This window comes from Colletotrichum navitas, assembly GCF_030913465.1.
Source record: "Colletotrichum navitas strain CBS 125086 chromosome Unknown LY79scaffold_76, whole genome shotgun sequence".
Classification (NCBI taxonomy): domain Eukaryota; kingdom Fungi; phylum Ascomycota; class Sordariomycetes; order Glomerellales; family Glomerellaceae; genus Colletotrichum; species Colletotrichum navitas.
Window position 1 is genome coordinate 100,955 of NW_026850622.1, and position 26,039 is coordinate 126,993.

The 26,039-nt window shown below is 54.1% G+C and overlaps 8 protein-coding genes across 8 annotated transcripts; 5 read left to right on the forward strand and 3 right to left on the reverse strand.

Moving 5' to 3' along the window:
* The first annotated feature begins 707 nt into the window (after positions 1-707).
* On the forward strand, positions 708-3,397 carry LY79DRAFT_368002 (endo-beta-1,3-glucanase). The gene has a single exon (XM_060552809.1). The coding sequence runs from the start codon at positions 858-860 to the stop codon at positions 3,036-3,038; it is 2,181 nt and encodes a 726-aa protein (XP_060409922.1). The 5' UTR covers positions 708-857; the 3' UTR covers positions 3,039-3,397.
* Positions 3,398-3,756: 359 nt separating this feature from the next.
* On the forward strand, positions 3,757-5,244 carry LY79DRAFT_593325 (uncharacterized protein; the record flags this gene model as incomplete). Its single annotated transcript, XM_060561542.1, has 4 exons — positions 3,757-4,392; positions 4,504-4,749; positions 4,795-5,175; positions 5,203-5,244. The coding sequence occupies 4 exons, from the start codon at positions 3,757-3,759 to the stop codon at positions 5,242-5,244; spliced, it is 1,305 nt and encodes a 434-aa protein (XP_060409923.1).
* A 1,465-nt stretch (positions 5,245-6,709) lies between these two features.
* On the forward strand, positions 6,710-8,140 carry LY79DRAFT_523969 (uncharacterized protein; the record flags this gene model as incomplete). Its single annotated transcript, XM_060555582.1, has 3 exons — positions 6,710-7,207; positions 7,266-7,511; positions 7,583-8,140. 3 exons carry the CDS (start codon positions 6,710-6,712, stop codon positions 8,138-8,140), a joined length of 1,302 nt encoding a protein of 433 aa, XP_060409924.1.
* Positions 8,141-8,910: 770 nt separating this feature from the next.
* LY79DRAFT_672968 (glycoside hydrolase family 79 protein) lies at positions 8,911-10,530 on the forward strand (the record flags this gene model as incomplete). Its single annotated transcript, XM_060564113.1, has 1 exon — positions 8,911-10,530. One exon carries the CDS (start codon positions 8,911-8,913, stop codon positions 10,528-10,530), a length of 1,620 nt encoding a protein of 539 aa, XP_060409925.1.
* Positions 10,531-11,347: 817 nt separating this feature from the next.
* LY79DRAFT_523998 (uncharacterized protein) lies at positions 11,348-12,553 on the reverse strand (the record flags this gene model as incomplete). The annotated part of the gene is made up of 2 exons (XM_060555585.1): positions 11,348-12,428; positions 12,480-12,553. 2 exons carry the CDS (start codon positions 12,551-12,553, stop codon positions 11,348-11,350), a joined length of 1,155 nt encoding a protein of 384 aa, XP_060409926.1.
* A 3,088-nt stretch (positions 12,554-15,641) lies between these two features.
* On the reverse strand, positions 15,642-17,805 carry LY79DRAFT_368286 (CFEM domain-containing protein). The gene is made up of 8 exons (XM_060552810.1): positions 17,435-17,805; positions 17,249-17,384; positions 16,961-17,145; positions 16,869-16,905; positions 16,736-16,803; positions 16,280-16,662; positions 16,159-16,226; positions 15,642-16,071 (listed from the first exon to the last, which is right to left on the reverse strand). Exons 1-8 carry the CDS (start codon positions 17,546-17,548, stop codon positions 15,719-15,721), a joined length of 1,344 nt encoding a protein of 447 aa, XP_060409927.1. The 5' UTR covers positions 17,549-17,805; the 3' UTR covers positions 15,642-15,718.
* A 3,612-nt stretch (positions 17,806-21,417) lies between these two features.
* On the reverse strand, positions 21,418-22,730 carry LY79DRAFT_662233 (uncharacterized protein; the record flags this gene model as incomplete). The annotated part of the gene is made up of 3 exons (XM_060562806.1): positions 21,418-21,975; positions 22,054-22,267; positions 22,692-22,730. The coding sequence occupies 3 exons, from the start codon at positions 22,728-22,730 to the stop codon at positions 21,539-21,541; spliced, it is 690 nt and encodes a 229-aa protein (XP_060409928.1). The 3' UTR covers positions 21,418-21,538.
* A 637-nt stretch (positions 22,731-23,367) lies between these two features.
* On the forward strand, positions 23,368-25,473 carry LY79DRAFT_593331 (C6 zinc finger domain-containing protein; the record flags this gene model as incomplete). Its single annotated transcript, XM_060561543.1, has 3 exons — positions 23,368-23,518; positions 23,609-23,615; positions 23,685-25,473. The coding sequence occupies 3 exons, from the start codon at positions 23,368-23,370 to the stop codon at positions 25,471-25,473; spliced, it is 1,947 nt and encodes a 648-aa protein (XP_060409929.1).
* Positions 25,474-26,039: the final 566 nt, after the last annotated feature.

Here is a 26,039-nt window from a genome sequence, read left to right on the forward strand (position 1 = left end):
AATACGAGCGATTACCACACAAGGGAGCCGCACGGAAGAACACAACACGATCCTCGAACCTGGCGCTGCTGTGGGCGAAACAACCCCCCCTCCACAAAAAACAACCCAATAGGCCGCTGTTGCACTCAAGCTCACTTGGCGGCTTACGCCCTCTCTCCTCCGCCTCCACCATACCTACTGCACCAACTCCCATCAGCCCTCTGCCTCCCGTCCGGCCTCCAAACAGTCTTCAAAACGATTCGTCGCAATAGGGGCTTCAAGACAACATCTTGCTGCGCCCGCGAGTGCGTGTCCCCTTCGCACCAACGACACTGTTGCACTTGCATTCGCTTCGTCCGCCCACCTACACGAGCAGACGCACACGCGATCTCGGGACCTTGCGCCCTACCGCAGTCACACTCTCCGAGGCTTGCATTAGTCGGAGGCACTTGACTTGCGTCGCTGTCGTACTCCGAGTTACTGGGCGACCTGTGGTGCACCGAGGTCAGTGTTTTCTTTTCTTTTGTTGTCTCTGCTTCCTCGTCTCTCTGTCCCATCCGGTCACGCACCCGTCGCATACCTGCAGTGGCTGGAATGACCAGACGGACACTGCCATAGTGTTTGCGGCAAGAACACCACGCTCACAATCAATCAGTCGTCGCCCCGAGACATCTAAAATTACATCCGCATTCCTTTTGCCCACGCTTCGCAATAGCCGCCCCCGATTCCGGGTCAACATCCCCGTCTCTTTCAACGGTTTCCACCTCCTACACCATCCTCGTTTACCCTCAACAGGAGGAGGTCCTGTTGGTCAGTCACCAACTCAGCCTACGAGGGTCGTGCGATCTTCCCCCTGATCTCTAATCTATATTCGAAACATGCCTCGATACGACCATGACGACGGCAGCGCCGAACGCGAGCCTTTGGACAATTCTTATCGGTCGCATACGCCCAACCCTCCTGAACATTACCAGGACCATCAGTACCACAACGGCGCGCCTCAGGCCTACTACCCCCAGCAGTATCCCGATGCCCACACCGACCCTAATTTTGCTCGCATGAGAGAAGAGCGGAGGAACGATCGGCAGGGCCCACCATCAGCTGCTGTGGGAGCTGTCGGCGGTGCTGCTGCTGGCTACAGCGCTCAGCGGGCCGTCTCGCCCATCGATTCCACCCCCCAAGTCCCCCCTCATCGTGAATGGGCCCCCGAACGCTACGCACCTCCGCAGCAGAGCAATCTCAACCCCAACATCACCCCTGGCGCAGATAACTTCAGTGACACTGCATCCGGTGGCATGGCCGGCATCGCTTACACGGTCGCCGAGCGCAACGCGAGGGAGAGCGGCGTCGATGCCATGAGAAACGTTGGCCAGGTGCCGCCGCCTCAGGCACGAGGACAGTTCCAGCAGCCCAACGTCCCACCACAGACATACAGCCAGCCGCGGGGGGACGCCTACGAGATGACCACCGCTCCGCGCTCATACCAAGGCAGTCTCCCGGATCGCAATTCTCACTCGAGTTTGACCGCTCTGGGAGCCGCGGCTGCGTCCCCGGCGAGGCTATCGCCGGCCTCGAGCCCGTACGGTTTCAGCGACTACTACAATGATAATACGTACTACCAGAGGCACCCCGACCATCTCGGTGTCGTAGACCCCAATTCGATCGCGGACGACGGTGACGACGGCTTGGAGTATGGTAGAAGCAGGAGCGGGAGAAACTCGATGCTCAGCCTGTCCAACAGCGACCGCACAGGCAGAAGTAAGGCCGGCCCTGGGGGCGCGGCGGCAGGAGGTGCCGCTGTTGGCCTGATGGCCAACCGAAACGCCAATGCATACTACGACCCAAAAGACTCGTCCTCGGGCTACCAAAATGGCGACGCGATTGATGCCGCAGGCCAAGAAAAGTACCAATGGGTAAGGAGCGAGAACAAGGGACGGAGAAAGTGGAAAATTTGCATAATTATCGGCGTCATCCTCGTCATTGCCGGCGCCATCATTGGCGGTACGGTGGGTGGTTTGATGTCGAGGAACAGCCGTGACGGTGGCTCAAGTCGACAAGGCCAGTCGGCGGACGACGATAAGAATTCCAACGGCGACCTGGACATCAACAGTGCCGAAATCAAGAAGCTCATGAACAACAAGGACCTGCACAAGGTGTTTCCCGGAATGGACTACACGCCTCTCAACACTCAGTATCCTGACTGCGTCCACGACCCACCATCGCAAAATAACGTTACGCGCGATCTCGCCGTGCTCAGCCAGCTCACCAACACGATCCGCCTGTACGGTACCGACTGCAACCAGACTCAGATGCTCATCCACTCGATTCAGAAACTGAAGATGGAGGACACGATCAAGATCTGGATGGGCGTTTGGCAGGACGGCAACACGACGACAAACGCACGACAGCTCCAGCAGATGTGGGATATTCTTGACGAGTACGGTGACAAGTACTTTGAGGGCATCATCGTTGCCAACGAGATCCTTTTCCGAAAGGAAATGACCGAGGCAGCACTGGGAAACCTCCTTGCCGAGGTGCGCACGAACCTGACGAGCAAGGGACTGAGCTTGCCAGTCGCCACATCTGATCTCGGCGACGACTGGACGGCTTCGCTGGCGGCGAAAAGCGACTACATCATGGCCAACATCCACCCCTTCTTCTCTGGCACCAACGCCAAAGAGGCAGCCGCGTGGACGACTACCTTTTGGGAGGGGCATGCCGGCAGTTTCTTCAAGACGGACAAGAAGAAGAACGTTATTGCCGAGATTGGCTGGCCTACCAAGGGCGGCACGAATTGTGGCTCCGGCACCACGGCCACAGATTGCCCCAATGCCTCGGTTGCTGGTATTGACGAGCTGAACACGCTTCTAGAAGACTGGGTGTGCGCCGCCCTGACCAACGGCACGAATTACTTTTGGTTCTCGGCCTTTGATGAGCCGTGGAAGATCAAGTTCAACGAGAAGGGCAAGGAATGGGAGGACCAGTGGGGCCTGATGACGGTTGACCGAAACATCAAGTCGGGCGTCACAATCCCAGACTGCGGCGGCAAGACAGTCTAAAGCAGACCTGGTGGCTGTTACGAATCGGATTGCTTGTTTACGGATGCACGAGGCGGACGTGCCTCTGGCCTGCTGCTCGGCAACTTTGGGCAACCTGCCGCAATGTATATGACGGAGTAATTATGGAGTTGAGGACTCAAAGCATGCCTGGCCTGATTGCCGCCGGCATCATGTGTATGATGTTTGATACCGTATATAACGTCGGTAAGGGTTCGGGCGGGTGGTTCCGCATTGTCATTGGTATTTGAACGGATAAGATGAATAGATTACTTACTCGACGTCTCGACTGCACACCGACACTCGATCTACTAATGGAGCTATTGAAACATGTGGCTTGCTGTTGAGGGATCTGTGCAGCCTCGTCCGATGCAGATGATGCAGGTAGCTTGAGTTCTTGGCCTGCGTAATGCGTGTATGGAGGACACGGATGACGCGGGCTGGGGCGGGGCGGGGGTGTCGGTCATGTGTGGCCAAAGACGTTTGCGCTACCAACGTTCTCCGGAACCTTACTTCCCGCAACTACATGATATCGAGGGCAACACATCAAATCGCTCCTTATCGATAAGGCTACCAATAAAAGATCTGCTCGTTCCATGTACTGACGCGAGCGATTGAACCTCGTTCCAGAATACGCACTCACGGCACGCCGGGGGAAATAGTCAACCACTGTGGAGAGAGGGAGAGAGAGAGAGAGAGAAAGAGGTAGGGAGGGGTTGTCATGAGATGCGCCACGCCATCCCAGCTCGTCACCTACGCCGCATTCATCCTCGGACTACTCGGCCCAGTAGGCAGTACGCAGGTCACGGGAAGCACGATGGCCGCGATGATGATGCCGACGGCGGCGACGTCGACGACGAGTGAGGCGAAGAAGAAGAACAACATGACGAGGCCCGACCCGACGATGCCGCTGGCGCCGATGCCGCTTCCGCCGTCGGGCGCCGGGCGGCACGGGGAGGAGATCGTGAGACAGCTGACGGGCCTCACGCGGTCCGGCATCAGCGGCGGGGGAGCAGGGCCGGGTGGCGGGAGCCGGTTACGATTCGTCAAGAGGGTGGAGCTGGAGGGGGAGCTGTGGGAGCCCGAGGGGATCGTGAGGCTGGCGGGAGGATCGGTATCCTCGTCGTCGTCGTCGTCTGCCGTTGACGCCGCCGGGGGAGACGAAGGGGACGGGCGGGATGAGAGGTTCTGGGTGTCGGCGGGGGAGTACACGGTCCCGACGGAGAAGTTCCCGGGGGGCGAGTGGGTAGACGGGACAGACCGCACCGCAGGGGCGGGGTTCGCGCACATGGTGGTGTTTGACGGGACGGGGCGGCGGTTGGCAGACTGGGTCGTCTCGGAGGAGGGGGACCTGGAGGTGAGTCTTTGCTGTTCTCCGTCGTTTGAGCTTCCGGCCCTGCATCGGGACAGAGGTAGGTGGAGAGGAGAAGGGGAAAGAGGAGAAAGCTGACGACGGAACCCACCCCAGTACCACAACGGCGGGCTCGACTACGACGGCCGGCACATCTGGGCGACTCTCTCGCAGTACCGGCCCAACACGACGGGGACGGTGGTGAGGATCGACCCGGCGGAGCTGACGACGGAGGCCGTGCTGCGGGTGGACGACCACCAGGGCGGGATCGTGCACGACGTCGAGACGGGGACGCTGACGACGCTGAACTGGGGCGGGAGGACGGCGAGGCGGTGGGACCTGGGGAGGACGAGAGTCGGGGCAGTAAGGGCGGGGGGCGATGGGGAGCAGCAGCAGCAGCAGCAGCAGGTCAGGCTCGGCGGCGGCGGTGACGGTGTTGGAGCAGCAGGAGGGGGAGGAGGAGGAGGAGGAGGAGGAGGAGAGCAAGGGGGCGGCGGGGGCTTCGACGAGCCGGAGAGGGAGACGGTGAACCCGTCGTACTGGGTCGACTACCAGGACTGCAAGTCGCTGGGCCGCGTGGGCGGGCGGTCGCTGATGCTGTGCTCGGGGATCGCGACGGCGGCGCCGGGCGTCGAGGTCGGCGGGCTGGCGGTCGTGGACGCGGAGGACATGGTGCCCGTGTGGGAGGCACCGTTCATGGAGAGGACGGGGGCGAGGGGGGGCGAAGGAGGCGGGGAGGGCGTGTTGATGACGAAGAACCCGATGGACGTCGCGCTCGTCGAGGGACGGGTGAGGTTGTACTTTGCGCCGGAGGAGGGGCGGAGCGCGGTGTACGTTTATGAGGTCTGCGAGGGGTGACCGTTGTCTCTCCAGATGAAATAGATGGTGTCTTGGGACGGTTGCACGGCCATGTCTTGCTGGGGGCCAGAAAGATGGGTGGGTCACGGTCGAATACAGTTTCACGGTAGATTGTCATAAGTTTCTGTGTTTATTAATATGTTCTCGATGACGGAGAGATGCATAGGGAGCGGAGAGGAAGACAGGAGAAGAGGGTGTCTATATGGTGCGTAATACGATGAGTCGACCTCCTCGACCAGATCCTGGGCCCTTGGTACAAGTGAATCAAACCCGGACCGGACTGCATAGGAAGAAGCTGTTCGCGGAACAGCAGATATGAGCGCGGTATTGGAACGAAGATGACGAGCAACAGTGATGCTAATCGTCAGCTGACGATGGATGGAGAGAGTTGTCCAGGAGCTGCGAGATGTACACGCCGAGTCGGGCGAGCCAGATCATCGGTCCGAAAAGGTGCCGCCGCATACGTGTGTGCGCAGAGCGTATAAGTCTCCCCCCGTACGAAATGAGTATCGGAGGCGTTAAAGGGCCGAATCAAGACGCCGGACTCGGGCTGCATGCGCGCTCTCGTTGCCGTGTATACTATATATGGTACATATGCATCCGTATATGGTGGATATGCATCCAACAAGCGCCTCCTCCCCTTACTCCTCTCCATGCCGTGGGCAATTGATGTGTCCGCGCTATATGTAACTGTTGAGCATCGGATTTGTATTGTGTGCAATTACGTAGTTATCTAGGAGCTTCCAACCCGAATCGATGCACCCGATCACCTTGCTTGTTGCTGAAAAGAAGAGTCCGGCGTAGTACGCGCTAGTGAAACCCCTTTGCTAGGCAAAATGCTATCTGGGCCTTATGTGAAAGTCACAAAAATCCCTCTCCCGTGGCCAACTCGATCTACCAATGACTACAGCAGAGTTTGCCAGACGGAGAGATAGATGAACTGGCGATATAGTGTGGGTTGGACTCATGTCCTTTTGCTGTCGCAGTCTGTGTCGCTCTAGCACCGGGCCGGCGGCTCAGCATTGCGAGATATATCCCTTTCGGCCTTCTCCGGCATACGGTCTGTGCCAGATCGTGAACCCAGTCCAAGTCTGGGGTGAGACTTTGTGCCGCTGACGCCGTTTATGACGCCATTCCCGCTAGCTAAGGCATTCCCGCTAGCTATTTGTGAGGCGCACTGTTCCACCTCGCCAAGTCGTTGCTGATGGCGTTGTGGAGGTCTAGGGCATAGACTGCGGTGGCACTGACGTTGGAATTTCGGTGTCTTACTGAACGACTCTTGGAATGCTACAGCTGAGATGTTGCGGTTATGACGATATCGCCAGATCGACATGGTTTGCTCGTTGCGCGTCCGTAGAAGCGTATATTAATGTCGATGTAGCCCACTGGCTTCATCCCGCCCTCTCGTCGTCGACTACTCCAAACCACCACTCACAAGCATAGTCTTGCTTACATCACAAAGAACATGAGATTCCATGCTGCAGTTCTGGCTTCGCTCGCCGCTTCCGCGGTAGCCTTCCCCTCGCTGGCCGTGAAAGAGGGCCTCGAGAAGCTCGAGAAGCGCAACCCAGCGCCGGAACCGCAGCTCCTCACAGGCGTGCTCGGCTCGCTCATAAACAGCATCAGCGGCCTCCTCGGGAGCGTCGTCCAAGGCGCCCTCAACCCGGACGACAAGCGTCCCGAGCCCGGGTATGAGTTCAGGGCTCCCGGTCCCGGCGACAGCAGAGGACCATGCCCGGGCCTGAACCTGCTCGCGAACCACGGCTACCTGCCCCGCAACGGACACGTCAACTTTGGCCAAGTCATCGAGGCCGCTGCCCGCGGCTTTAACATGGGTCCCGATGTGGCTACAGTATTGCTCGTCTTTGCCATCTTAACCGGCGGCGACATCGCCACCGAGTCGTTCTACTTGGGGGCCGGCCCAGGAGGCGTTGGAGGGTTGAACAGACACTCCACGGTCGAGGTAGGGGAGAGCACCTCCGTCAGGGCCATGGTCCCGTCTAACGTCCCCCTCTCCGTAGGCCGATATCTCCCCGAATCGTGAGGACTTCTACAACGGATGCGGCGACAACCACCACCTCTCGTCCCGCCTGTTCAAGCAGAACGTCGGCATCGTTGCCGAGAGCGGAACCAAGCAGTTCGACCTAACCAACATGGCCACCCAGTACCAGCAGTCCTCCATGTTCTCCCAGAAGAACAACCCTTACCTCTACTACTTCCCCTTCCCGATGATCGCCTCGCTCGGCGCTTTCGCGTTCTACCCCCAGGTGAGTCCCAGAAATGCCCTCGCCTCCAACAAGTGCGGCCGACGTTGACATCCGAACCCCCTCCCCTCCAGTTCTTCAGCAACGGCACGTACGGGGCCGGAGGAGTCGCCAACTACGAGTCCATCTCCTCCATCATCGGAGCCAAGTACGACAGCGAGACCGGCGAGTTCCAGTACGTCCCGGAGACCTGGCCGGAGAACTGGTACCGCCGCTCCACGCCGTACGGCGCGGTGCAGACCCTGCTGGATGGGCTCGGCGTCATCTACCCCCGCAACATCGTCGTGCCCGGCGCGGCCCAGCTCGGCACGGGCAACCTCAACGCCACGAGCCTGCTCTGCGACCTGTACCAGGCCGTCAACTCGTATACCCCCCTCTTCGTCTCCGGCACCGTCGCCGAAGTGGCCGCCGCCTCCGCGTGGGCGCTTTCGAAGCTCGACCCGTACTTTGGCAGCACCGCCCTCGGATGTCCGACCGGCACGCTGTCCCCCGACGCCCCCAGCCTTCTCTTTCCCAACGCGAGGAACGAGGGGGGTCCGCTCAACGCTCCGCCCAGCGTCGCGAGGAACGTTGGCGATAACGTCTATTACAAGACGTACTTCGCGACCGCCCCGGTCACCCCGGCGTGTTGAGGTGCCATGGTTTGGCGCCAGGGCGTAGTGTAACACATTCATCCGTTTCTCGGTCTAGGGGTCCATGTTGTATCAAGTCACAGCGTAATGACAATTTGGGCTTGGAGTGAGGTTGACAACAGTGTTATGTAGTTTGAATACATAAAACATCGTGTGTTGAGCGTGTTTCATTCATCTGGTCAACGATGCAACACGTCGTACCGGTTTTTGTCATAGGAGCCAAACGTAATAACGTAGAACTTTGGGATCAGCAAAACACCATCAGGAATAATAATCAATTATATCCTACGACGCAGATCCGCAGCCTAGTCTCTATTATCCGTCTGCAAGGTGGCCCCAGTCCCCTGCCAAAGCTCGAGTCCCTTACTCGTCTACTCGTCGCTGTACGATACGAGCTTTTCCATGAGAATCAAATGATAACAAGAAGCAAACAATGCCGGCTGATGACATGAGTTGCTCCGCTTCCCCCGCTTCTCCGCAATCCTCCATCATATTGCATCCTTGCCGAGAAGTGGGACGATCCTACGGTATCTCCAGGCCAAAAGATCCGCACCTATCACGGCCCTGGGGTTGGCTCTCTGATGCGACGATACGTTCGATGCCATCAGTGCCTTGCCTCGGCATGGCTATCGCCGTCCGGTATTAGCCCGCTTTTGCGAGTGCGGCCATGAATACCTGAATATATAGATGGGAAATAAGAAACACATGCCGATGCTCTTCGTTTTGCTGGGTGGCTCAACGTGAACCTTCACTGTTCGTGTGTTATCAACATGGGGCCTCTCTGGACCGCCACAGCTCTGCTAGCAGCCGGCGCAGCTCGAGCTCACCCCAGTGGAAGAAGCAGCTCAAACTCGACCAGATTGGACGTTCCGCGGAACGCAGACGGCGCTTCGATACCTCACGCCAACTCGTTTGCTTCCTTCTCGTTCGAACCGGCCTTTTGGGTCGAGTTCTTCGGTAACGCAAGCACGCCGAACAACCTCACATTCAGCCTGCTCAACCGGATTCATGAACATGGCGGGCATCCGATTATTCGGCCCGGTGGCATCACCATGGACAGCATGATATTCGACCCAGAAGGCGGAGACCCGGTCCGCACTACCAGCCCCGAGGGAGGCGTTTGGCGGACGACTGTCGGCCCGGACTACTACCACAGCTGGGACAACTTCCCCAACGGCACCAAGTTCATCTCGACGCTTAACTTTGGCAACGAGAGCTTGGATATCGCCAAGGGCCTGGCGGTCGCTTCCGTCAATTACCAGGGCGACAAAATTGCGTACTACGAGCTGGGCAACGAACCCACAAACTACAAGCAGAGCCGTTGGAACTTCTCGACGGATGCCTACGTCCACGAGTGGAAGGAATACGCGCGCGGGATTGACGCGGCCGTCAACGCCACCGGCCACTCCGACCTTCCCAGCGAGCGCTGGTGGGCCTCGTCGGCGACGACCGACGATTCCGGCCTGGAGGTGCGGCCCATCGCCCTCATCCCGGCCGGCATCGACTCGGAGCACCAGGTCGGCGTCTACTCGATCCATTCCTACGGGTTCTCCACCTGCGACCCGGCCCGCGCCGCCCTCGCGACCATCCCGAACATCCTGAACCACACCGAGCTCGTCCGGTACTGCGACGAGGAGATCTACCCGTCCGCCCGCGCGGCCCTCGACGTCGGCAAGCGCTGGAACATTGGCGAGTACAACTCCGTCAGCTGCTCGGGCGCGCCCAACGTCACCGACACCTTCGCCCAGGCCCTCTGGGTCGTCGACACCCAGCTCATCTACGCCACCCGCAACGCCTCGGCCGTCCACCTGCACCAGGGCGCCACCCTCGCCCTCCAATCCAGGGACCAGCTCAACACGCCCGGCGAGAACGGGACCCCGGGCTACAGCACGTACTCGATGCTCTACCCGCGCGACAGCTCCCTGCGCGGCCCCGCGCGCACCCTGCCCTCGTTCCTGGCGCAGCTGTTCATGGCCGAGGCCTTCGCCGTCCCGGACACCCGCGTCCGGGCCCTCTCGCCGCCGCCCGGCGTCAGCCCCGATTCCTTCGCCGCGTACGCCTTCTACGCGGGCGGCCGGGTATCCAAGCTCGCCCTCGTCAACATGAAGCCGTACTACGCCAACTCGACCTCGGACCACACCGTCCGTCTGGACCTGTCGGCCCTGGCGCGCGCAGGGAAAGGGGGCGGCGTGCGCGCCAAGAGAATGACGGCGCCTTACGTGAACACGGGCGACAGCAAGCTGGCGACCTGGGCCGGGCAAGCGTTCCCTCAAGGCGAGCCGGTGGGCGAGACGGCCATCGAGACCATCGGCGATGACGGGGCTGTGGAGGTCAGGGGAAGCCAGGCCGTCTTGGTGTTTTTCAACGACGAGGAAGTATACGGCTTGTAAAGACCAGAAATGGAATTGTCAAGTACCTCTAGTAACAATCACAAAAACGACGCCGTTTATCAATTCCATCGTATCGTAAGTGACATGCGCTGCCTGCCTTTTCCTTGTCTTTTTCTTTTTCTTTTTCTTTTCGTAATGAGATAACGATATATAAATGCGGCTGTAGCAGTAACAGCTGTAGTTCTGAGGCTCTACTTTTGTCATCACACTATCAAAGCCTTGCCGCTATTTTGGTACATGCTGGAGACGCCACACTCTGCCACTGTGTCTGATACACCAGACGCGCACTCCGATAGAGGTGTTGTAAGTATGAGTGGAAGTTGACAACAAGCAGGGGTTTTGAAATGACAATTTGGGAGTAGTACCAGGTTGCTCAGCATCATCGTTATGCTTGCTTTTGATGGCCTGGGTAATACCTCAGCTCACTGCGCTTTCATGCTACAGGCCGAACTTTGAAGCTGCACATGGCTAGTTGACTGTTGGACATATCACATTCACCGACGACTTGACCAACAAACCCCCATAAGACCACAGCATGCGACAAGAGACAAGCGAGTGTATCAAAGGCATACTCGAAGATCGCATAAGGGTCGAGCGAGATGCAGTAAAACAGTAATCAAGAAAAGAAAAGTCCATGAGCGAGAGTTGTCGTTGCTGTTGCTGAAAACCAATACGATAAGGAAACCCTCACGTGAGCTGACACTAATACACTTCACAAGATGTTTTGCCCCGCGCTAGGACGCCCATGGCGCTGTCATTACTGCTCCTTGAACTCCAGCGCGATACGACAGGTTGGAGAGTTTCACCCTTCAACATTTTAAACAGAGGCTTTCTTCTTCTTCTTCTTCTTCTCCTTGGGAGTGGGCGTCGTCCATCCACCATTATGAACAGCCGGCAGGTCCGCTGGTTCTCTAGCTGATTGTGCCTCTGCCTCTGCCCATTGCGCTGGTCCTGGCAGATCTGGCACTGGTTCAGGCTCTGCATCGATGGCCATCCTAGGGGCTTCCTCTTCAGGAGGACGTTCCCGTAGGCTTTCCATCGATTCCTTCCTGTCCGTCTTGGACATGGACGTCGGCCATCCAAGTTCATAAACAGTCTGTGGGTCTGGCGCTGCTTCCACCGCTGGTTCTGGCTCCGATTCCGTCCATCGCGCAGACGCGGGCGCTGGTTCTGGCTCTGGGTCCGCGATGGCCACGGGAGGGGCTTCCTCTTCAGCAGGATGTTCCCACGGGTTTCTCTTCTTTTTCTTCTTCTTGTATTTTGTAGAAAGTTCAGTGGGGTCGTACGGTTCCGGCAGTTCCGGTTCAGCCGGAGGCGTATTAGGCTGGGATTCAGGGCAGAAAGGGGCCGAGTTCCTGCAACATATCTCAACGATGAGTTTGACGAGCATCTTGGAGTATGGCGTCGCCGTGTCAAAACACGTCAAGAAGCGCGTTTTTTCCTGCGACGAAGCGTCTTGAAATAGCTCCTCAACACGCAGCTTGATGAACGTAGAGAACCAGAGGTCCCCCTCCCCCAAGAGTTGGCAAGCATCGGATGCTAATACAAGAACCTGCAAAGCAGGCAACGCCCCGGCATATTGAGAGATCTTCTGCTTGGAGAGCTCCGCCAAGCCTGGCAAGTTGTATGTTTGCGCCGTGCCGTATACGAGTAAGCTGACTTCTAGTCGTTTCGAAAGTCTCGCTGCACCGGGCAAGTCTGCATCGTCGAGGGTTTGCCATCTGCCAGTGTGAAGGTAGTGGATAACTACATGGCCGCATTCATCCAGCACGTTCTCGAGGCGTATTTCGTTCGACTTGTAGCAAATGCTCTCGAGCCCTTCGCGTAGTAGACCGCGCGGGACTATAAACGGCTGCCCGCTCCTGAAGTAGACCTTGCAGCTAGGGCTCGCATAAGGGCTTGAAACTACTTTAGTACATAACGGCACGCTGAAAGGAGTTGCAACCTACGACACTTTTGGTCCAATTTCGGGGGCGCGATCTTCTGAGGCTTCCGGTGGCAACCTCATCTTGATTGTCTCCATGTTTGGCAATAGCTTTCTGCTGTGTATTTTCCGCTTGCGTCTACAGGCTGCTCCAACGAAGCTTTAAGTCAAAGCACCCACTTATGGCCCCCCTACCCATATGGCCCACCCTAAAAATGCCGCCTAGCCACTGACTTTCTAGATAACCTCTAACTTTAAACTATTACAATATTTTCTATTCTTTATTAAATTACTTTATTTTTTTAGGATATACTCTTTAATATACTATAACCTAATATACTAAAGATAAGATCTAAGGGGCACTTGCTAATATTAAAAACAGTGTATCTTCTTAGGTTACCTCTAGGCAATAGGGTATACTATAATTAACACTTTAGTATTATATAAATAGTTATTAACAGAGGTTAATTACCTTTAAGGATCTCTAGTAACTATTAACTGCCTAGGAGGCTAGGCTAGCTACTTAAGTAACTAGCTAGGCTAACCTTAGGCTACTACTAACCTATTAATAACTAAAGGACTTTACCTATTATATCCTCTATACTATAGGGGATACTTAACCTCTAGGTAAAAGGTAGGTAGATAGCTTTATTTAAAAGAACCTATCTATTAAGGTCTAGAGAAGTTAATTTATTAATTTAAGGCGTATTAATAGGGCATCTACTAAAGTTATTAAAGACTAGTTTAAATATCTTACTATACCTTATATCTAGGCTATTAAACTAGCTAATAGATATAATATAGATAAGACTAGTATCCTTAAGGGTAAAAGTAATAATAGGTTAATACTAAGTAAAGCTAAAACAAAGGCAGTAAAGAAAAAGTAGCCTAGATTATATACCTAGGTATCTATTATTAAGTGTATATCTACTAAAGGTATTCTTATTTATCCTTTAGTTATATATAAGGGTAAAATAGTCTAGTAGTAGTAGTTCCCTCTAAATTTTACCCTATATAATAAATAAAAGTTTATAGTAATAAAGAATAAATAGACTACTAATAATACTACTATTAAATAGCTATAAAAGGTCTTTCTTTTTTAGACTAAGCCTTTTTAGCCTAATTAGGCTAAACTACTTATCTTAGATAAGTATAAGAGCTATATAATAATAGATTTTATATAGTTATACTATATTAATAATGTCTATCTCTTATTCCTACTACTATATACCTCTTATATCCTCTAGCTACTTAATTAGTTAGTCTTTAGTCTTATAAAGGTAGCCTATTATAAGGAGCTTAGGTATCTTAGTTAGTAAAATAATTTAACTATTATTAGCAAAAGGAACTTTATTAGCTATTATTAGAAGGCTTATTAGGCTAGTTTAACTATAGGTAATATTAAGAGTAGCTAGAAATACACTAGGTTATAGCCTATTAGTGTTATAAAGCTACTAATAAATAGGCTACTAGTTTAGAAGGCAATATTATTAACACTAACACTATTAACACTACTTAAAGCAGCTACTAAAGATACCTATAAGGGCTAAGATGCCTAGGATATAGATATATAGGCATCTAGTGTAAAGTAGTCTACGCTAAGGAAGGTAAAGGACCTTAAGGACTAACTATAGCTCTTTAGCTAACTAGACTAGCTAGAATAAAATATTACTATATAACGCTAGCTCTTTAGAAAGGTTAAAAAAGGCTTCTAAAAATAGTCCTATATACTAGCTACTGCCTAGCAAAAAATAGGCCTTCTAGAAGCCTAGGTTACTAATAGTAAACCTAGGAAACAGAAGGCTATTTATATAGATACTAACATAAAGTTTATAATAATTAAAGAGGTACAGTAAGCCTAGATAGAGGTAGGCAAGGTTAAAAGTAATATAGATAAATCTAGCGTATTAGAATTACCTAGTAAGGCCAAAAGCTACATTATTATAGTATCACAAGGTTGTTAATAGTTAATTAAATAAAGTGGTAGTGTTGTAATAGCATCGTTCTTGAGGTGGGCCATATGGGTGGGGGGGCCATAAGTGGGTGCTTTGACTTATAAGGAATTGCGCGTTCTTACCTGTACTGCCCTGCTGTTTGTCGCACCAACAGTCGACCGCCTTATCCTTGCATGGGCGAATGAATCAGCGACGACCACGCGCGACAGTCTTGGACTGTTTGCTTTGGGCAGCAAGGCGCTTGTCGGAGGCATCCAAAGCTTTCCCCGCTGTGATTACAACATTGAAGTGCAGTGGTTCGTCCAGCTGCCTGCAAAGGTTCGAGAAGCGTTGGTTCAGACAACAACATGGACGTCTTAGAAAGCCCTTCATTGGCCCTTGATATTCTGCGTGAGGAGATTGCGTTGGACTTGCAGACGATGAATGCAGTTATTATGCAGGCTGTCCGCCGCTGCAACCAAATTAGTGGCTAGGCGTTCCCCACGTCGTTGCGGTATGTGTTGCCCTCGCATCTGCGCCTGGCGTAAACAGCTGGGCACTCGATAGATGTCGCTGTGCTTCACAAAAGCGGCATACCGGGCTTGCTTGTCTCTATTGGCAAATTTGGGGTCGGCTTCTCACAATGGCCGCCCGAGTTCAACGTTTTCTTGGATGCGTATATGCTTGACCAAGACATGGATGATATGAAGGTCTTCTATACACCCCCGTCTCAACTCAACCAACCAATAGTAGTTGACCAGGAAGAGCATCTATAAAGGATCTTCCAGCTGCTTCGATCCCAAATCGATGCAATTCACAAAAAAAAAAAAAAAAAAAAAAAAAAAGCGAATAGGGCTGGCTTGCCGGGGGGACACCCGAGATAACATCTCATTCGACGGAGGCCAGCACCGGCAACCCCACGGATACTTTGTGCTGCTGGAATGTATTCGTCCAGAACGGAGTCGTGTGGCTTTCAGGAACGGTGTTTCAAATTATACAAGAAGATTCGTTACAGATGGCTACCGAAGCGATGACTGCAAGCACGGCGCCGCCGCACCCCGATGCGTCAGGATCAAACTGGCACCCAAAGGGGGCTGTGGAGCTCGGTATGGCACTAGATTACACGGATTCTGCGTTCAAAGCCCTCTCGAGGCTCACCCACCGACGCTGCTTTGAGAAAGGACAGCATGAAGAAAAGAAGATTGATACAAATAAGAAGAAGGTATGAACATCATGGGTGAGGCAGCGGGTGAGTGAGTGTGAGCTAGGGTCTGTGCATCATTGGTCCCTTCCATCCTCCGACCCTCACCCATTCCTAATGGGATCCGGTCTATACCTCGTTGAAACGCATTGACCGATCAGGACGGTCAGGGGATTCCACTAGGCTTACTGTGCTTACGCTGCGGAGCTCGCGGAGGGGGACGGGTTTGTTGGTGTCGTCGACCATACGCAACACCCAGGATTTTCGTTCGGCGGGCTGCTTCTTGGCGTAGCCTGCCGTCCCGTGGGAATTGGTGCCGGGGGTCGAGGACTTTGAGGCCGCCGACTTGGAACCGATGTTCGTCAAGTTGGACAAGGTCGGGACTGTCGTCTTCCAGAGCTGTCGCGTGGAAGGGAGACAGGCCACGAATACGCCCGTGCAAAGCTCGACGTTGGACCATATGGCGGTTTCGTACGTGTTGACTTGAAAGAGAGCGCGGTTTTAGTCAGGAATCCTGGTGGTCGACGGGGCGCGTGAATCTGTTGCAAGAGAGGAGAGAACCAACATACCTGTGGGGTTGGTAGACGTCGTCAACATGGCAAGCGCTCTGATCCGGTAAGCGCCGACGGCTGTGAGGCTATTCCTCTTTGGTTAGCAACAGAAGGGGGATGGGGGGGGTCCTGCGCTTACAAGATGCCGGTGCCAAAGATGAGGTACACGCCAATCTTCTTCTTGAGGCTCATGTTGAGGTTCCAGATCTGTGTTGCTGGGGTCACCAGCAGGATAACGTCAAGAATAAGCTGGAAGGTGCTATAGGAGATAGTCGAGACGTTGTAGTCAATACACTGGCCCTCTGACTCCTTCATCCAGCCGTCCCAGAAGTAGCTGATAGGGCGGCAGACGAAGATAGCCGGGGGCAGGTAGGCAACCCAGAGCACAATATTTAACGCCAGTGTAGCCCACAGGATCTTCCTAACTGACCGGTCAGGGAAGATACGCAGATACATTAGGATAAGGGAGGCCTTGATAAGTGTCAGGCAGGTAAAGTAGAGTAGGTTAAAGATGTATATAATCTGTTACCACCTCCCCTCATATTGTTAGCTTTCTGTCTAGTGTAACAGACAAGGGGAAGGGGGAAGACCTTACTAGGAGGACCCGAGAGATCTGGTTAGGAGTGAGCGTCCACATGTCTCTTCCTGAGCCGGCTGCTGTAACTATACATAATATGTTTGAGTTTTCCGGTGTATATGCTAGATTATAACCAGTTTTCAAAACTTACTAAGAAAGTTTGCTGGCATGAAGCCTACGAGGATAACCTGTGAGGAGACTAGTTAGCTACTATTCAAGTAGTACAAGGGGGGGGGGCTGTACATAGGCAAACATGATAGTTACGTCGTCCCAGCCCCAGGTCGAGAGCTTTAGGATTTTGCTCGTTAGGCGTACGCCAATAAAGAAGGTTGGGAGGATAAAGAGGGTTACGCGCAGCCACTTGAGGGTGCTGTCTGTCTGGGTTACCGATATCTTCCCGCAGGCCGCCATGGTCTGGTTCTTGGTTACTGTAAAAAGAAAAAAACACGCAAACATCAGTTAGCAAAACTTCCAACACCACTCCCACCACGCCTCTCTCTCTCTCTCTCTCTCACTCTCTCTCTCACTCACCAAGCTGTTGTTTGACTGTGCAGTTTCCCATAACACACGTTGTGACGAGGTCGTTGTAGGCCTCGTCGGCGCAGAGACACGTCTGGTTGCCAAAGCCGCACTCGGATCGTCCCATCTGTTGCAATATGCAAGTGGCCTGTTCGCGCGGGTAAGCAGGGGGCCACCCCGCGGTGGTTTCTCACTTACAGCGCAACCTGGCAAGGCTGTAATGTTTAACATTGTCACCGTCGACGCACAGACGAAGCTCGCCAGCCCGAGGAGGCAGGCGAACAGGGCGAGGAGCCGAGTTGTTGCAGCCATGTCGAGAACAATAGGGCGGGGAGGGGTTTCATCACCAAAGTCTCCTGGGGGTTCTACGCTTTCATGTTTCTTATATGTTGTGCGGGATCTGGCTCCTGAGGGTCCGACGGGCGAAGGAAGACTACTATGTAGTAGTAGTAGTAGTAGTAGTATGGAATCAGGGTCTGGGTAGTTTCATTACCCTAGTTGCACTGCTACGATGGTTACCCATTTTGCTCTAGGCCTCCATGTACTTGACTCGCTTATCTTTCCAGCCAATTATACGGGTATGTCCACATTCTTGATACGGCCACGAGTCAATGGCACCACAATCCGGTTAGATGGCGAGTCAATGGCATCAGAATTTGGTTAGATCAACTCCCGGCCGGATGGAAAACGTGGCCGAACGCGTGGCCGAACGGACGTGACAATCCTACCATCCTAGTTAGAGACCGTGCTGCGCATGGGCAAAGCATCTCCCCGCGAAGCATCTCCCTACGAAGCATTACTCTGACGAGATTTCCCGTTGCAGTGCATGTCCGTCTCGGGGTTCTGCATCATCGACTTCTCATGGTGGTGGTTGGGGGCAGACTACAGGGTACAGGTTCCACAATCTGCAGCGCGACTACGGAGTACCGGCAGGAAGATTGGGCGGGTCTCGTACGCAGTATTATACGGTGTGTGTGGCTCTGCCGGCGGCAAATCGTCGTTGTCAGACTCCCCTCTCCTAGGCTCCGAAAGGGAGAGGGGCTACTATTGCCCCTCCTTTTACGATGTTTTACTAGTGTTGGAATATCAATGTCACCTAACCGTACGACATCTCATGATTCCGTACATAGGAACGAAGGACATCAGACCGGGTATTCATACCTCAGGTAGCAGTCGGTGTATGATCGAGCCGAACTGACTCAAACACATACAAAAGTCTGGGCTCAACCACTAACTTCCCCGCTGGCGGGCCGAGCCCAGACTTTTGTCAAGTGACTGACGGTACGTAATCCTCGTGCCTTTAGTTCGCCCCTGCGTTTTGAGTACATGCACGTACAGAGCCTATTTAACCACTAGGCTTTATAATCAACTAAGCTAAGCTCTCTTTGTATAGTGTTAAACGTTAGGTCGGTGAACTAGTAGTAGTTTTGTGACAAAGTCCCCTGTAAAACCTCGGGCTTTGAAATAGATTTCAAGTAGTCACTAATTGCTATTACCATGGAATTGCACTAGTCTATTCTACCAAGCCTGTCTCCTTTTTATATAGGGCTCCTCTTCGGCAATTCCAAGCGGATCACTCTAGTTTTACCCAGGCCTTACGCTGGCCTCATGCAGGTTCCCGTGGAACGCGAGCAAAAGCGGCAAGACTCACCCAGCTTCCCCTATTGGCTAAAGGTGAGGACCGAAGAAGCTCCGAACGCAGATTCTACGTAGCGGTCGATAGTTCGTAATCTTATACATGTTTTATAGCCTCAATAGATTTATCGTTCCACAAACTACTTTAGCACACTTTAGCGCACTTTAGCTTAGTTGTCTTCACAAAGCAAGATAAAATTTTGTCATCACGACACCTTCCCCTTCGAGGTATTTTTGTATACCCAGCTCATCCGTGTTATTTCACCGGGCGTTGTAGCACTCTATGATATAGCTTCAGCTTAATCCGAGTCCGGTAGAAAGAATGAATGGGGTGCAAGTTGCAACAGTTGGCTTATTAATGCGAAACAGGTGTCCGCTTCCTTTCAATCCCGGCTCTAACCGGGAGGGTCACAAAGTATCGCAGGGTGTTGCAGGGTATGTATTTTAGGTGTTAACTACTGCCTGCAATTGACGGCCTCGTTTTTATAACAGTTATAAGCCCAGGTAGTCCTATAAGTGTTTATGCCTTGGTGGTATAAGTGTAGCTCTAACGTCTGAGCGGCATGCTTATTGTGGGTTCGGTTCCCGTGTAGACCCCTAGTCGTACCTGGAGAAGAGTGATGGCTACCGGTAGACCACCAAGCTTTCGGCGAGATGTACCCGATCGGAAGGTTAGAGGTCTATACATAGAGGGTATTTAAGTGCCGCAGTTCACACCTTGTCTGTAGCTGTGGTGCGAACTGGGGGGGTGTATCGCAGGGTGTGCCAGGGTATATCAGGCGTTATTGATTGCCCCCCCGCAATTAACGGCGTCGTTTTGGCCACACAAAGCTATATTATTACTGATCGTCCGGCACACGCTACCGGCATAGAAGTAGAAGCCTTTATATGAAACTACGATTGCATCTCTTAAACCTTCCAGCCACCTTGCCTGACGCTTCTGTTGCTCTTTTGGAGTCCTTCCTACGGCATCCTTTGCCTCTTGTTTACCTGTCTAATACGAGCCCTGAGTTGTTGATAGGAAGTTGCTCTAGAACAGCTTCAATAGGCCTGAAATGAAACATTTAAAGCACCCTTGTTACCACTAGTGCTCTCAGCACAGTTGATATAACCCTGTCCACAAACACACTCAATTACGGCATCTTTTCTATCTTTCCCCAAGTTCTGCAGTCGCTTCCCATATTCCCAGAATTGATCTATCTAGCGCCTACGCAAACCGTGCAGAATCGCCTATGGTCGGTCAAGAAGCTATCTGTTCATCAATGTACCAGAAAGAACAACGATCGAGCCTTCTTCCTGTACGTTGACAGGTTTTGGCTAGACCATTCCTCAATGTGCCAATATAACAGCTGGTGGGGGACGCGAATTGAAAAAAAAGAAAAAAAATTGGAAAAAATTGGAAAAAAAAATTTGCAGACAAGATGGCAGAGAGAGAATTAAAACTGGATTATTTGCATTGGACTTATGCTGCTAAGGTGTGTTGGATGTGATACCATCCGTCTATTAGACATCAACAGTCCACATAATAGCTCTGTATTTGGTTGCATCCGATACAGAGATGAGAAAATACAAGTCGTGGCACAGGAGCCCGAATAGTGTCATGCAATGTGATGCGGGGAAGAACGGGAGCTTAGCGCTGGAACTTTCGTATCATGCAGTTTACTACCATGGATTAGGCACCGCGTCGACATGCACTGCAATCTGAAATCAATGGGGGATGGGAGCTATTTCGAGACCAGTGCAGCCGCTATTGGAATGAATTATGCCAAGTTATGCAGAGCCGGAATCCTCGGTTATCTACATCATGCGCTTCAGCTGGCTCAAGCGGCTCTCATAGTTCCATAGATGCAGCAAAGGAGGCCTCGGGCTCCTCCCTCTGCCCTAGTTCCGTCGGGGTGCCGGTAGGTTGAAGTGTCCGTAGAAGCTCCGCCGCAAAGGGAAAAGGCGTTCAGCGACTGGCCCGCGTAACCTCTGGTGGTCAGATCCGGATAGGAGGCCAAGAGTGGCTCACGATGATTCATCCACGCTAGCAGGGATTCATGCGTCTGGAGAGGGGCATTGTCTGGAATGCTCCTTAGTTTCTCACTGGCCCGCACGAACGCGCGCCGATGCTCATTCCCCTCTCGCTCCTTCGAAGGACGCGGAGCTAGGGAGACAGGTCGGTGGGATCCTGGCTGGTCAATCAGTGACCAACTCTAGATTAAGCTTCTGTCACTGCGTTACGCTTCGCCTAGGTTTTTGGGTTGGCTGGATGGGCCATCCGCGGACATGAGTTTATTGAGATCCTAGAGCCTTCCAGTGATCCAGCGGAACAGAATACCCGCCAGCAGAAACCATTTACCCCTCAGGCACTTGGTGGGAAAAGAATGTTGCATGATGGATGAGCCATATGTGATCAACTCTAGATCATACTGCAATTATCATGGCATGGGACTAGTAAATATAGTAGCTCATCTCCTGCTATCCGTCCATAAGATGGCACTGACAAACATGTGATGCATGCATGCATGCAGCACATCGTCACATTGGATGCAAGGCAAGTAAGTGATTGAGAACCATTTTATTCAAAGACTACGACTTGAAAACGACGCCAGCCGTCTTACCAGAACCAACCCCCCCCTCGTCCATTCGCAACACATATAAACCCGAGTTGAAGCTGACTCCAAGCTACTTCTTCGCGTCCCTTTCCATGATGCTCTTAAGAGCCTCGGTCTCGGCCTCCTGACGAGCGAGACGGATACGTAAGTCGTCTCTCTCGCGCGTCATTTCCTTGAGCAAGTTCTCGAGCTCGTCGATGCGGTCGACTTTCTTTTGTCTGTACTTGCGCGCGGCGATAGTGTTCCGCTGCCGGCGGAGAACTTTGTCGGCGTGGGGTGTAGCGATCTCGGAGTCGCGGCCGTCCGAGTTGGGAGAGGGTCGGTGGGATGGAGGGGCCCCCGAGGGGACAGTGGTGCGCACTGACATGTCCAGGGGCGGAGGCTGGTTGGGGCTGTTGGAGTTGGAGCTATCGCTGGACCCGAAGGCGGGATCCAGCCGGACCGAGAGCAAGGCGTCGGGGAATGTGTCGAAGAGGTTTGGTGGCGGGGTGTCGATGAACGGGAACGCTGGAGGATATATAGTTAGCAACCCGAGGCTTGACTCATACGGGTTTCGATATGCGAAGAAGAGCAGGGCAGACTCACGTTGACCAATCGAGTTGTCGAGGGGACTGGCACCAACGTGAGGCGTCGCAGAAGCGGCCGACGTCCACGGCAGCGTGTCCCAAGGTGACGGATCGAGAAAAGCGAGGCTGGGATCGTGGACGGATTCTGGACCGAAGAGCCCGAAATCCGTACCCGGGAGGCCAACGTCCGGCGACGACAACTGCGATAGCGGCTGCTGTTGCTGAGGTTGATACTGCTGGAGGTCATGTATCAGGCTGGCCTCGTCGGGCAGATTGGAACTATCTTGCGCCCAATGCGACAGCCCGCTGGGCAGGCTTGAAGTACATTGGGGCGGTCTGGCGCGCGGCGCTGCTTGCTGTTGCAGTTGCGCCCGGCATTGTTGCAGAGTGTAGCGGCCCCGTTAACTAGGGGGCCAGTAGTTGGCAATTCAAAGATTGAAGAAGGGGGGGTTTCTCGACAGGCGAGAGAGTCGTTGCGTGAAGAGAGAAAGGCCGGGAGAAGATGGGATGCGGGGACCGGCGTGTTATATGGACTTTGCGAGATGCCACATGCGTAACTCGACAGAGAGGCAAAGTACTCCGTAAAGGGAGGGGAAGAAACGCCCGCTTGCTGGTTGGTTTACTGTACGACGGCTGCATAGACTAAAACGAACTAACCTCAACTTGGAGAATGCAAGTCAGATAGAATACATCCATACTATCCGTACACTACGGATACTCCGTACACACTACACAAAAGCAGGGGAGACGGCATAGCGTACTCTGGCTCGGCGAATGGCTTGGAATGCAAGGATAAGCCTCTTTGCAACTAAGGGGGGTTGCACGAGAGACGATTGCGTTGCACAACTTTCATATGCATAAAGACCACTTCATCGTATAATCCAGGATCAACATCCGCCCGCCGCGTGATCACTGCCCAAGAGCCTATGGTATTATGGTATGGCCCCCCCAACTCGGGGCCAAGCTGACAACAAGTGGCGCTGTTTTATCGTTAGAGTTGTCCTGACCTGGAGAAGGAATCGTACGTCGGTTCGTCAAGAAACAGCCAGTCCATTTCGGCACATACCCATCCCTAATAACATATTTCACTGCTGGCATCGCCGCAGTCGCATTTCCCCGACTCCAGACGACGGAACTGTAATCCTGCAGGACTGCCCAAACGGGAATCTGACGCTGTTACCCTCGGGCTCCTATTGGCTTTGCTTAGTTGAATCCGTCGGCGGCACCCAGCCGCATGAGCCAAACGCAAGCGCGAGCCATACATACCGGCCGAAAGCTTGCCCTGCCTAGACCCAGTCACCCTCGGACGATCCCCCCCCCATCGTGACCCGTTATGGATCCCGGTCTTCCTGTAGATACGGCGTCGACATCAGCCGCCTCTACCTTCTCCCCAGGGACCGCTCCTCCCTCCGAGGGATCTCTCGAGAGCGAAAACAGTACGGGCAAACGCCTCCTCTCCCACCGCCCTCGACAAACCCGCACCAGTACCCCTAAAGTGAGGACAGGCTGTGTTACCTGTTAGTGGCCCCCTTTTCCCTGATGATGCGTACATGTGGAACGCTGCTCACGCTCAGCAGGCAAGTGAGTTGCTTATCAGACTTACAAACATGCTGCCGCTCGTTGACGTTGTTTTAATCCTCATCCCTCTAGGAAACGGCACATCAAATGCGATGAAGCTAAGCCGTATTGCATGAACTGCCTCAAGACCCGCGGTGTCTGCGATGGATATGCTGCGAAGCCGCGCAAGAACAGGAGCCGTGCCCTCCTCAAGGAGGTCGAGAGGCTGAACCCAGGGAACCCATGCCGTCCAGGCAGTCCGCGTGGGCTTATCAGGGAGCCCAACGTGAACACACTCGACTTCACCACCGACTTACAGAGCGTCTATTTCAACGACTGGAACGAGCTGTTGCGCAGTTCGCTCGGCGGCGCGTCCTTCTCGAGGACGAAGCTGTGGACGACGACGATACCCCAGCTCAGCCGCCAGAACCCCGCGCTGCGGCACGCGGCCATCAGTATCGGCGCCATCAGCAGAGCGCTCTCCTCGCACAGCTCCTACGTCGTTGCGAGGAACTTCCACAACGTCGCCAACCTTTTGCAGAGCCCGCACTATCAGAACGCCATCGTCCACTACTGCAAGGCGCTGCGGCTCCAGGGCAAGGCCGACTTCCAGACGGCCAGCATCCAGGAGGTGGTGCTGCTGTCCATCCTTTTCGTGGCCTTTGAGGCCCTGCGCGGCAACCGGCACTCGGCACTCCAGCACGTCAAGTTCGGCTTCATGATGCTGCACGAGCTCTTGATCAGCGAAGACTCGGAACAGCTGATCTGGAACCTCGCACCGGACCCGAGGCAGCTCGTCACCGAGGTCTTGGAGATGTACACCCAGCTCGACGTGCAGAGCCGCACGGTACTCAGCGGCCGCGTCGCGTCGAGCCGCTCGCCCGCCTACGAGCTCGCCCAGGGCCTCAAAGCCCGCGGGCACACGATCGAGACGTACAACATGCAGATCCAGCGATACACCGACCCCGGGGACTGGAGGAAGGACATGCCGGAGGTGTTCAACGACGCCGACGACGCGTACGCGTGGTGGAAGACCTGCCAGGCACGCATTGCCAAGCTGGCCCCCCTCCTTCTGAACGTCGTCGACGATATCAAGTTTGGGGACATCAAGGACGAGCAAGACATCGACCGCGCCCTCGAGCTGATACAGAACCAGCCGGAGCTGCTGGCGTACTGCGAGAAGTCCGTCGCGAACCTGCAGCAGTGGCGGCAATCCTTCGAGCCGCTGTACAACAGGACGCTGTCCGACCCCAACGTCCCCAGGAAGGAGTACCTGAGACTGCTGCACATGAGGATGCACTACCTCGTCCTGCTCCTGTACAGCTTCTTCCCGAGGTACGCCGACGAGGCGACCATCGCGTCCATGACGCCGTACTGCCGCGAGGTCAACGACGTGGTGGAGATACTCCTCCGCGAGCAGCAGAAGGACATCAAGTCGGCCGCGCACATCTTCTCGATGGACTTTGGGCTCGCGTGGCAGCTGACCATCGTGGCCATGACGTGCCGCGACCCGCTCGTGCGGGACAACTCGACGCGCATCCTCGAGGCGTACCCGAGGCGCGAGGGGCTGTGGGACAGCGTGGCGTTCCTGGCGGTGCTGCGGAAGAACCGGGAGCTGGAGGCGGAGAACGCACGCGAGGGCACGCCGGCGGAGCAGTGGCGGCGGCTGTGCCGGCGGGAGTTCGTCTTCGAGGACGCCGGGGAGACCATCATCTTCCGCTCGCTCAAGAAGGACGGGGCCACGGGCAAATGGGACCTCGTCGAGGAGGCGGCCGAGTTCAAAGGCAAGGCCGAGGGGTTGGAGTGGAAGACGCGGCCGCTGAGCGTGCCGGGTTTCATGATGAGCAATGCGATATTGGACGATTGTGCTTCGAGGACGTGAGCTTAATAGCTTGGCTTGGATTTGCCAAGCCGAAATGAAGTGATGGACGGAAGCGAGCCATGTGGTTTCTAAGGGCACCTCCGTCTCTCGGATAGGCCCGAGAGTGTGAACCAACTCATACGCAACTCTATATATTCCTCTGGAGGGATATCCTTCCGCTTAAGCCTCGGACACTGAGGTACGCATCCAAAGCACAAAGATACCTTAACACACTATAACCTCCATGCCCGATAGCCGACGCCGTAATGGAAGGTTTCTAGAAAGAAACACAGTGGCATGGAACCTCGTAACTGAACCACCTTGAGCCTCAGACACTGAGGTACGCATCCAAAGCACAAAGATACCTTAACACACTATAACCTCCACGCCCGATAGCCGACACCGTAATGGAAGGTTTCTAGAAAGAAACACAGTGGCATGGAACCTCGTAACTGAACCGCCTTGAGCCTCAGACACGAGATCCGCGGGATCTATCTTCCGTCCTAACGGAGCCCAAACCCCCCCTTCCACGTGGGTCTAGCGGAGCTTCTGTCTCTTTAGCCCGAACAAAAGGGTCCCGCTGTTTC